This window comes from Bos indicus x Bos taurus, chromosome 5 (genome assembly GCF_003369695.1).
Source record: "Bos indicus x Bos taurus breed Angus x Brahman F1 hybrid chromosome 5, Bos_hybrid_MaternalHap_v2.0, whole genome shotgun sequence".
Taxonomy (NCBI): Eukaryota; Metazoa; Chordata; class Mammalia; order Artiodactyla; family Bovidae; genus Bos; species Bos indicus x Bos taurus.
In genome coordinates, this window is record NC_040080.1 from 69,116,510 (window position 1) to 69,129,197 (window position 12,688).

Consider the following 12,688-nt stretch of genomic DNA (forward strand, 5'->3'; position numbering starts at 1 on the left):
TATAGGCATTTCACATGATATATGACCTTAGCCATATATATAATAAATATATGTTATAATGTTTATTTTCATAACTTTTAGTATAAGTAAAATTTAAGGGAATATTTCTCTTTCTGTATACTTGAAAACTTGTAGTGAGTTGAATTAAATTGTAGTCAAATGGGTCACATTTTGAAAGATTAACCTCCTTAATTCTTATAACTTAGGTGCAGTGTTTTTAGTTTGTTTCCCTAATTTAGCATTAATAATATGAAGGCAAACAATGCCAGAATGCTTCTTTATTACTATTAACATTTTAAAATAAATACCTTAAAATATTAGTATTTATATTAAAATTGCATTTTAAGTGCATCTTCTACATTGTTTTATATTAAAACTTGGTGGCTATATTTTTTGTTTTGAGCTTAGTACAGTTAAATAAAATCTTGCAAGGGTCTTCTGTCAGAAAGGCAGCTAAATAGAAGTCCCACTTGATATAATCTTACCTGTATATAGTCAACAACAGCAAAAAAATCCTCCTTTAAAATGAAGAAAAAATTTTACCAAGATTTCATAAAACTTCAAAAGTTAAATAAAATTTTTATATGTAAGAAATTTTATTACTCACCACTTTGCAAAATTCAAATTACCAAAAAGTAAATTTTATAGATTATATACTTTCCTGCTCATTGACCATATTGGTGTTCATTGTCACCTGAGTAAAAGAAATAAAATAATTTTTAAAACAGTAATCACTTTAGGCCTCACTAATTTAGAATTTCTGATGACTAAGATACTGGACTGAAAGTATTAACTTCTTAAGGCCCTACAGCCTGTGGCCTAGATTTTGCCTAGTAAATTAAATTTGAGTACAAATTTACAAGAAAAATTAAATCTTTCAGAAACTTCTAAGTACTCGAAAATAATTGTTTGTATATCATGGATTTGTTTATTATAAATCATGCCTTCAAATCATGTTTGTTGATTAAAAGCCACTAGTAATTGAGATTTCTCCAAAAAGATCTGAACTAGTGAGGTGTGTAGTATGCAGTCAGATTTGTATCTGTTCAGTTTTTGCAGGGATGAATTTGGCCAAATATTGCTTCATGGGATTATGTTTGGAATTCTCTTTGCTCTTTTATCCCTCTTGCCTTACACTTTTAAATTGGTAAATCCTCTGATATCTGTGTTGTGTATAATCACAATGCCATGGTACACTCTGGGGGCTTCCCAGGTGGCTCAGTGGTAAAGAATCTGCATTCCAGTGCAGGAGATGTGGGTTTAATCCCTGGGTTGGGACGATCCCTGGAGTAGGAAATGGCAACTCACTCCAGTATTCTTGCCTGGAAAATCCCATGGCCAGAGGGACCTAAAAGGCCACAGTCCATAGGATTGTAAGAGTTGGACACTACTGAACAACTGAGCATGCATGCTCGGTATCTACTGAGACAAAGTGGATTTCTTTAACATGCTTCCTTTAAAAATTCAGTATTTTAATTCCACTGACTTAAGAAAATTATTGATTGTAAAATATCAGTAATGGTTACCTGAACTCAGAAATGGGTGTATTGCATTAGTAGATTTATGAGAATAATACTAAGTGTTATATTTAATTTGATAAATTTCTTTTGAAAATAGTTCCCTTATATACCATTATTTTTTATATGAATGAATACATCAGAAATTGAAAACCAAAGGATGATGATTTTGTCATAAATCTGTTTTCCAGCATTCATTTACTACATACATTGTCATCTGTTAGTTCTTTTCTTTATTTCATAATTAATTTCAAAATTCAGCATTTTTTATCTAATTTAACATTTTCATATTTTTAAAGGTCCCCAGGTGCATCCAATTTTTCAACTTTACCAAAGATCTCTCCTTCATCTCTATCAAATAATTATAACAACATCAACAACAGAAAGTAAGCACTGAATCTTAAAAACTCTTTGTTTAATTGATCACCCTATTGTGGTTGCAAAAAATCTCTTGTAACTAAAATTCAGAATAAAAAAGTCTTAATGCATTAAAATTGATTTTCTTTTAAATCACTTGTCAGTTCTTCTAAGAGTAACTTTGCAAGAAAGCAAGCAGAAGTATAAACTTCTTGATTTAATATATATACTACAATAATTTACTAAAAGAGAAATAAAGCACTTTCAGAGTTTTATATTCTAAATGCTAATTATTGACATATATAAAGTCTGTTATCATTCAAATTTTTAAGAAGAGTATGAATTTCAGATGTCATTTTAGAACTAGACATGTAATCACAGACAGCATATGGTGTTTTTTTTAAAGTGTGTATCTGTGATTCAGTTGGAAGGTACAGTCAGTAAAATTGAAAAGTGTATACAAATTCTTATTTATGAAAAAAGCAATTACTTTTTCTTAAATAGCTTGGAGAAACAATTCCTTTGCTCTACCACGAATACTCAGAATCTTGGGATAAATAAAAATTACGTGACAGTGTGTGCCTTTGAATATATTGCTATAAGAAAAATGATGAAAGTCACTTGGTATTCACAATAACATCTGACATGGATATATTGCCTTGAAAATTGACATGGTTTTATAGGAAAGGCTAAAAAGAAAACTATAATTAGTCCGGTCCATTATGGAAAGAACTTTAATCCAGAGATGATTATCATCCTTTTACTTCTTGGATGTATACATTGTCACTTCTATATTAGATTTACAGTGTTTATGTTATTAAATATTTACACTGCTTGTCCAGTTCATAAATGACATCTGATTATTCTAGAGAATTAATTCAAAAATACTTGAGACTATTTGTGAAATACTCTTTTAAAAAGCACCATTAATTGACTTTATAGGTTTAATTAATGTTCCCTTAAAATTCTTATGGAGGGTGGGGCTTGATAAAATGATTCCAATTTTAACATACATCTGGATTATAAATATATAAGAATAGCCAAAATAACTTTGGAAAGGAAAAACATTGAAAATGATTAATCCTATTAAATATCACAACCTGTTATAAAGATAGAATTCAAACAACAAAGTACTGACCCAGTAATACACCTCCAGATCAATGGAATAGAAAAGACAACTCAGAAACAGACTGTTACATACAAAAGAATTTAATGTGATCAGAAAGTATCAGTATTCTAGACTAATGGAGAATGGGCAGATTATCCAGGAAATGCTGTTAGAAAAATTAGATTGCTATTAAAAAGTATTAATTGTCAGATATATAAAAATTAAAAGGCAAATAAGTGGAGAAAATTCTTGCCAGAAATGGCAATGAAGGGCAAATATTCTTAATATAGCAAGCTTATAAAAACCAGCAAGGAATTTTTTCAGATGGCTAGAAAAGTGAGTAAATGATGTAGCTGGGCTGTAAAAATAAAAGAATTAAACATTTTAAATGTTCAAATTCACTAACTAGAGATAGGTAAATTAAAACCATTAACAACTCCATCTACTTCCCCCCACCTCCATCGCACTGGGAAAAGTTAAGTGATGATATATTTTCTTATAAGGATTCTGTTTGAGTGGTTGGAATGTTAGTCCAACTTTTCTCGAAAAGAGTTTGCTATCTGTATCAAGATTTAAAACATTTATTCCTTTATTTCAGTAGTAACAAGATATGCACACTGTAGTATAATAGCGAAATATTGAAGACACTGGATATCCAAAATTTCAATGTAGTATGTTCTCTTCTATTCAAAAATGTTTATTCTCAAGCAAAAGAGTGAAAGGAATCCTCCTATAATCTGGTTTGTATTTTACATGGTATCTTTTAATTCATTAAAAGTAATTTTCTCATACGAGATAAAATATTTGTGTTTCTGCCGATTGCAGATGGCTCCCACATTTACTGTAAAAGAATTTGGTTCCATGTATTTATAGTTATTCTATACATGTTAGTTATTCTCTACATGTATTTATAGTTATTCTTTGGAGAGAGGTTTTTTGACATTGTATTGAACAATGTTATAGACTGTATTGAACATAGACTGTATTTTGACCAGAGTAGCCATATTAGTACATGTGGTCTGGTGCTTCTATTTTTGTCTTATTTCCTTCTCATTGTAAAAATATGACAGTACAATGTGATTTCAAAACCTCTGACTGGAGAAAATATTAAAAAGGGGAATTGGGAGTGGTTTCTTAAATTTAAAACATGAATAATGATTATACTCCTATGACTAGATTATGTTTTTAGCTATTTATATTTGTGTAGACACTAAAATAGTCCTTTCATATTGGAAATTTTAATAGTAAATAGTTGCTGGTACCACTTTACTTCAAAGTAAAACTTACCTTTCTTAGGTAAGGAACAAAATTTAAACATTTATGAAATGAGTTTTTTTAACTTGAAAAAACTTGAATTAATGTTGTCATGTTTACCTAAACAATTATCTTACATAAAATTTACTTCTTGACTTTCTTTTCAACTTGTGGAAATAAGTAGCTGCTTAAGACTTCAGATGGAAATAGCATGATTTCTTTAATTAAAAGTATGTAAAATGGGTAGTAACATTGTTAAATTAAGTACATTTATGAAACTTCATGTATGTGGCTATATACTCCAGTGAAAGTGCATGTTAAAACCAATAGTTCTGACATACAAGTTTATATGGCATTTATTTACAAATTCAAGCTTTAAACTGATACATTATTAAGATACAAAATTTTCATTTTTAGAAATAAGAATATTTGTTATAGTAATAACAAAGTGTACTTGGAATTGTATAAGTTTAATAAAGATTAAGTTTTTATTAAAGACTAATATTATGAAGAATCAGATGCCTGAATATTGTTTTCCTTGTAGTTTTCTTATTAATTCATATAATATTCATTATATATGCCAAAATCTTTCTTTTCACTGCATTTTCTTCTGTCTTGCTACATTTGTTTTGCTATAATACTGCCTTTAAAAATAAATATCTTCAATGTATTTATTGTCTCAACTCATGGGTTTCCACATCAGAGCACATTCTGTTTTTCTGTTAATTCATTTAAAACTCTTTCATTTGCAATGGAAATGACTTTGTGTAAGAGATTAAGCGATGAAAAGGAACTGGAACTAACGACTGCCAGAGCTAGCTAGTGATCTGGCTTTTGACAAGTTACTTGGTGGAAGCATCATTTCATTAACTGCAAAGTAAGCATAAACTTTTAAATGTATATTCATTTAAGATGATAGATTTATAATACATAATTAATCTAATATAGTATTAAAATTCTTATTAAGATTCCTGGAAAACTCATTTATTTTTGCAAAGTAGCAAACCCTATGGGATAAGGACTAGCTTACACTTTTTAGGAAAAAATAGCAGAAGTCATCATGAAACGTATAGAAACTGTCTTTCGGGCTTAGGTTTCCATGTTCTTTGTTTAAGTGTTTAAAGAACTGCTGGCTTTGGTATTTTCCTCAGCAGACTTCATTTGATTTAAAGAGCACAAAAGATGTGGATTTTAAGTGACCAATGAAAACAGTATTAAAATATTTTTAATTTGTTCTCATTATTATCATTGAGCATCTAGACTAGTATCTCAGTCTTTGGACAAGGTTTATTCTTATCCTGTCACTTAAACTAAAACACAGATATCCTTTAAGTATTCAGATCTTAAAAGATAAAACCAAACACTGCTTTTGCATATGAGTTTTGTATTCATTTTTCAGTAAATAGGAATCCCTGTCCCAGCAAACTCCATCCTCTTGCCACAAAGAAGAGTTGAGTTTTCAACATTTGTTTGTTATTGGGGGTAGGGAGTATCAGAATATGAATAAGCTTATAAGTGTGCTTTTAGTCTTTTCATTTGCTTGGATGTGAGTGTGGATATGGGTGTGTGTATGTGCATGAACATACATTTGGGCATACTTTCCCTCTGTATTATGTCTTCTTTTATTATAATTTTATAGCTGATATATATATATATAGCATACATATATTAAATATAACAATTATATATATATATATATTGGTTTTCAACATGTTGAAAATGTAGACCTTTGGCCTTGATTTTAAGCGCTTCTAAAAGGGAAGAAAGAAAAACACAATTCAGTTTTTCTGTTACATATCCTAGAAGTTAGAGTCAAGAATCAGTTATTAAGTTAATATATATTGAATTGTTGACAGGTGCCTTGGACTTAGTTACTGGTAATAAAAATTATAAGGCTAGTGATCTTTGAAAGATGCTTGAACCCATTTTTTTTCCTCTAACTTTAAAACAAGTAAATAGCTACAAGTCTATGAAGCACTTTTATTTATTTTAATTGGAGGCTAATTACTTTACAATATTGTATTGGTTCTGCCACACATAAACATGAATCCGCTTTGGACCCTGCTATTTTTAAGTTTAGGGTAGATTAATTTTTTAGTATAAGAGTTGATCTTTTATTTGTAATGAATACAAAAATATTAATGGTATAACATTATGTGTATAATTATTGATTGATAGGATTTTGTGTTGGGGCATGTATGTTTACTTAAGGTTTTGTTAGAACAGACAGTAGTACAGTTCATTTAAACTGTTGTAATTATAAAGTGAGAGTATAGAAGCTACAATGAAAAGTTATTTGAAATTACAAGTAAAAACTGTTTTTGAAAAAGTAATACCAGGAATAAATTATAGCCAATTGAGATTATCAGAGTTACTGATTTACCAAGTTTATTTGTGATAGTGTGTTCTTTTGTTTGTTTTTACCAAATGACCTTGATTCTTATTTAGGTTTATCCAAAGCATTCATCATAAATAGCTTATAAGGTAACCTATTAAAAATTAAGAAGCCAGATGGGGAACACATGTATACCTGTGGTGGATTCATGTTGATGTATGGCAAAACCAATACAATATTGTAATTAACCTCCAATTAAAATAAATAAATTCATTAAAAAAAAATTAAGAAGCCATTATTTTCCACAAACGAATTTTTAACTACATATAAAAAAAAGGAATCTAGCTTATTGATTTTCTTAGTTCTTTGTAAAATTACTCTGATTCTCTAAAGGTTGAATATTACATCATTTTTTAAAGATTATTATCTACTGTACTCATCATAGTACATATTATCCTGAAGTTGTATTTATCTAGTTAAATAAACTCCTTTTATCTAACAAGCTAGAAGATTCTTTCTGTAATAATAATACTGAAATGTACTTGCTTAGAATCATTTCAGTTTTGCATACCTATCATCCCAGACGTTTTTCTGCATTTGAATACTAGTTTTGCTGATCTAGCATAGAATACTATAAATAGAATCTTCAGTGCATCAGAATAGTGATGTCACAGAGGCCCTGGAAATCTGTGCTCTTACCTGTAACTAAAGCACAAGTCTTCCTATTTCTCTTGTTCCCATTCTATTACAATAGCAATATGTAAAATGGACATAAATGAGGTGATTTATTGCTGCGGGTGGTGTTTAAAATCTGAATTTTTCAAATTTGTTGGAGCAGTGAAGAACAGAGCAAGCTGTGAAGCTGCTCCAGTTAATTAAGGGTAGAAAGATGTAATGTGGTTTGTATTGGTTGATGTGGTATATGATACAGTGATTTTGTTGATTGAATGAGGAATTAATTAAGGGGATTGTTGTGATTTGGGTTCATGTTAGAAGTACCTCAGTTAAGTACTTTATAAAAAAATTAATAACTGACCACCTATCTCAAATAGGACCCTGTTCATTATAACTGTATGATGATAATTGTGCATTATGAAAAATATTTTTTGTTTTTTCTTCCAGTGTGAAAAACTCAAATTATTGTCTCCCATCATATACCGCTTATAAGAACTATGATTATTCAGAACCTGGAAGAAACAATGAACAACCAGGCCTCTGTGGCCTAAGTAATTTGGGAAATACGTGTTTCATGAACTCAGCTTTTCAGGTAGGTCTTTCCAAACAAAGTGAAACTCCTGTGCTTTATGGAAATCATTAATACAGGAGGAATAGAGTTGGGTTTTACATGTCAGAACTTGAATATTATATAATATGTTTGAAGAGCTTTTGTTTTCATGGAAGCTTGAAGAATGCACATTTGTTTCATTCTGATGCTGGTAGTAGAATACCTTATGCTTCTCAGTTAGGTGGCATGTGATTGATTATCACATAGTAGATTAAATATAAATTCATGGGAAAATATAATTCCAATCAGAAAACCTAGGGTCTCTGAGAAGAAAAAAAAAACTAGTGAGATCTCTCCTTTACGTGAAGTCTCTTGTTTTTTAAGACATGGGTGGAAATCTCAGAAAATGCTTTTTATGGTCACCAGTGTTCTCTAAAAAAAAAAAAAAAAAAAAAAAATTATTTTTAAATCTTTTTTTTTACCTTAATGTGAAATTAAGATTTTAAAAAATAAAATTTAATGAAATTTTGTATATGCATTTTAAAAAATCACTTTCCCTTAATGCTCTTTCAATTTGGGGATATAAGAGATCACTGCCCTTTTTTCCCCTTTGTCTGTTCCATAGAGCTTCCTTTTTCTTCCTATTGTCTGTACCTTCTTCCAACTTTACTTGTGAAATACTGATATCTTTGATTTAGAAGTAACAAGATCTATATATACTTGAATATCACTGTCACTATGCATAAAATTATAGCCGGTTATTTTATTTCCCTTTTAAAATAAAATTTTGTGTTTCAAAGAGCCCAAGATAATGGTATACTATTTTGATATTTGAATTTTACCTACATTTGTCAAGTCTTTTTTTCCCCCAATTATGAATTTTATTTCTAAATCTACAGTATTCTGTTCTCTATTCAGATTTAAATACTGAATTGCCTATGCCCAGGAGGCACCCTCCAAAGATACAGATTAAACACAAATGTAGATTGAAAAGGACATACTTGTAAATCTTTTTGACTATCTGAAAAAAGTATAGGACTCTTCTTCATTCAAAATTCTAAATAATTTATACATTCTCATTAATCCACTTGTTTCCTAAATTAACCATTGTCTTTATAGCATTCTTGAAAAATTAGAATTTAGCCATCATAACTCTTGACTAGGAGTTGACAATTTTTTTAAGACACACACTAGGGTGTGTAAAATTGATAAATTCCAGATATCTTGGTTTAAAGGTGAGCCAGTCAGTAAATTGTCTGCTCAAGCAGATATTGTGTAGGTTTAATAAACTTTTCCTTTAAACCTACTTTGATGATTAATACTGCTTATACTTTAATGTGAATCACTTTATCCAAAATTTTTTTCTAGGATCCTAGCACTAGTTAGACAATTTAATTTTAAAATATTTTGTCTTTATTTTTCGGAAGAAGAGAAAGGTAACTCATCTGAAAAGAACAAGCCAAAACTATTGTTATCCTGACAGTTTAATTTAGATAATACAGTGCATGGCTGCTGAGCTTTCTGAGATAGGGACAGGGCAGACATTGTCATTTTGTTTCTGTATCTGTTGGACTACTCTACCTAATCACTGAAAAATCATATTTAGCGCCATCTCTGGAAAATGTTTTATATATATAAACAGTGGTTATATCAGTATCAGAAAACCCTTTCTCATATCGCCAGTCACATTAATTTTTATACAACTGCTTATCCTTGCATTACCAAAATTATTTTCATTCTGGAGGCTTGATATCTTGAGGTCTTTTGGGTTTTGTTTTTAACATTCTAGTATGGAAAACCAATCTTGGTGATTTTTCATAAGGATTAAGAATAGGACTTTTGTAAAAATTGTAGTTGCATAAGCATAAAAAATTTCAGTCCATTAGAACAAGAATTAGTGTTCATGCTAATGCCAGAGAGTCTTTGGCTTACATTCAAACTAAATTTCTTCTAAGGCAATATTACATTCTCATTTCCTGTGCCTTTGTTATAGTCTATTTAGTGTTATCCCCATATGGTTAACTCAGTTTCTCAAAAATGAATATTAAAATGAAATCTACTAATCAACTATGTTGAGCTAGATTTGGCATTTGTTGAACTTCCCTTGTGTATATTTAAGGTAAAAACTTCATTTTACTACTTTATTCTTCTGTTGAAAGCAGTTTTATTACAATAAACTGGTATACCTAATGCTGACTTCTCTTTAATATATTTCACTTTTTGTTTCATTTCAGCTGAGATACAGATGTGAGGATGAGGTTTGTTAGGGTGATAGTTTGTAATTTTCTGATAATCATAAAAGAGAAATTTTTCATGAAAATTTCAGCAAAGTATTTTAAATAACTACTAGCATTAAAATAAAACTTTCCAAGTTGGGGAAGAGAAAAAATTAGTTTTAATTTTTGCTGCTTTTGAATTTTAATCCACATGCAGAATTCGAAAAGCTAGTACTTCAGTTTTATTTTCTTAAAGCATCTATAATTTTTAATTGCTTTAGATGTCAGCTTTGAAGTAGAAAATTCACCATTTAAGTTTCCTTGTAACTTCTGTGAAATGAGATAGTTCATTAACTTCAATAAATATTATAAAATAAATTTTCTACTGATAATTTGAATTGTAATATAATCTCTTATTAATTCAGTAATTCTAAAAGATATGAGTGAACATTAGTACATCAGGCAGTATAATTGTTGACAATATCTTTAAAAACATGGGTGCAAAAGCATTGCAATTTTTTTGTGTGAGCATAGGTTATGCTTAACCCATCAGTAGCCTTGAGATAATGAAATTGATCATTTGTGATTAAAAACTAAGCAGCACAAATTTGAGTGTTATTTAATATTATCTTTGTTATTATTCAGTTTAAAAATGCTGGTACTCAAGATTTTCTCTGATTTAATGATATGGATAAGTGTTAAATTTTTCTGATGAGTATAGTACTGCCATATAGTTTGTTTATCTAGTTAATATTTGCTAGATGTCAAACATGTGAGATACATTTAGACATATGTCCTGACCTATTAAGATTATAGCCTTGATATTGTAATTTTCAGATGTTTTGCTTTTTAACGTGAAAATCTTTTTTGAATTATTACCGTGAAAACTTTAATTGTCTCCTCAGCAATTAAATAGATACAGTGAAGTTGCTTTGGTTGGTTGAAGTACCCAGAGTGCTGTCTGCTTTTCTTCTATTTAATGGCCCCAGGAGCATGCTCATGGAATCCTAGGACTCTAAGGAGTAGTTTAACATCTCTCCTGCTAATTAGCTGTGCTACCCTGTATAAGTTATTTCTCCAACTTATTTTTCTCCTCAGGTGAGGAAAATAATATCAATAGTCCCCTTATCTTAGGAGTTTTATGGGGATTGAGTTGATGAATATAAAGTTCTTAGGATAGTGACTGGCACATCATAAATGAATAGGCATTACGTTGATATTTTATCTTTTTTTTTATTGAAGGAGTTAAGCAGAGTGACCGGAGAAGGCAATGGCAACCCACTCCAGTACTCTTGCCTGGAGAACCCCATGGACGGAGGAGCCTTGCGGGCTACAGTCCATGGGGTCACTAAGAGTCGGACACGACTGAGCGACTTCACTTTCACTTTTCACTTTCATGCACTGGAGAAGGAAATGGCAACCCACTCCAGTGTTCTTGCCTGGAGAGTCCCAGGGACGGAGGAGCCTGTTGGGCTGCCGTCTATGGGGTCACATAGAGTCAGACACGACTGAAGCGACTTAGCAGCAGCAGCAGCAGCAGCAAGTAGAGTGACTGTGGGAAAATTCTACCATCCATAGTCCCTGTGTTTATTTTTTCTCCTTTCCTACAAGTCTTATTCCGCTTTGCCTGGACCTAGCGAATGAAGGAAAAATTGAATGTACTTTTAACTTTTTTGTTGTTGTTGTTTAGTGTTATTTCAATAACGATATTTATCATCTCCATTTCTGAGCTTTGTTAACTTAGCTCTCCTAGGCATACTGACTAAGCAGGGGATATAACAGCATAGAACTTTTCATGAATAATCAGTCTGCAGGAAATTTAAAGTTCTTGAGTTCAAGCAATCTCTGGCTTCAGCCTCCTCAGTAGTTATGATTATAGGCATACATCACTGTGTTCCAGTAGCAAAATGAGTTAGCAAAGTAGTTTTTCAGTGCCCTTAATATACTACTCCATTGAGAAAATGTCTGGTTTTTTAAATTTGCATTTTTTGAGGTAATTTTAATTAGCATTAGTTGAGTAGATTTCAGGAGCACTCCAACCCTTGTCTTTTTCATTGTCAAGGCGTAGGATGCTCATGATTGGCTTCCTGGAAGAAGCAACTCTTCAGATGGATTTGAAGCAAGGGAGTGATATGGTCTTTTCCACTGGAAAGCAGCATGGCGTAAGATGGTTGTTTTCAAACTCTTTACTTGAAAGTAATAGGGCTTCTTTAAAATAGACACTAAGAAGTCATTGAAAAAAAGAGATGATAAGGACCTATTTTTTATCCTTTGTCATAAATGTCAGTTGAAATTTCAAATGTTTTTAAAGTCAGCTTTTTCCTATGGTCTGTTGGGTTAGGTAAAAAGTTATTCTGTAAATTCCAAAGAATGTTGAAAGTTTTCAAAGAATATAGAAAGTTGAAAAGTCTTTTTTTTTAAGATGTAATTAAAGAGAATGAGTAATATTACACAGAAATAACATTCTTTTAAGAAACTGGATTCTCATATAATGCAAAACTGTGAAAAAGTCACTACTAAAGCTATTATTTCTGTGTTGGAGTACTTCATAGCTTTGAACAGAACTAAGTATAATGCTTTTCTATACCTACCTCGAGCTTTCTTTTGCATTTATTGGAAGAAATTTTTGGAAACACAGTTTAACATGAAACTTTCTAATTTTTATTCAAATTAACC

The 12,688-nt window shown here is 30.6% G+C and overlaps 1 protein-coding gene across 5 annotated transcripts in view; it reads left to right on the top strand.

The window, feature by feature from the left end:
- USP15 (ubiquitin specific peptidase 15) overlaps window positions 1–12,688 on the top strand; it is a 128,936-nt gene that overhangs the window by 77,983 nt on the left and 38,265 nt on the right. For 3 of the 5 annotated variants that reach the window (XR_003511169.1, XM_027542413.1, XM_027542411.1), the window contains exons 7-8: window positions 1,817–1,903; window positions 7,694–7,838. Coding sequence is in view for 4 of the 5 variants with exons in the window: in XM_027542413.1 (XP_027398214.1) it covers window positions 1,817–1,903; window positions 7,694–7,838 (232 nt within the window). In the remaining variant the exon portion in view is untranslated. Of the gene's footprint in view, window positions 1–1,816; window positions 1,904–7,693; window positions 7,839–12,074; window positions 12,096–12,688 lie in introns of those variants that run through there. The other 2 variants (XM_027542415.1, XM_027542412.1) reach the window with 2 other exon arrangements.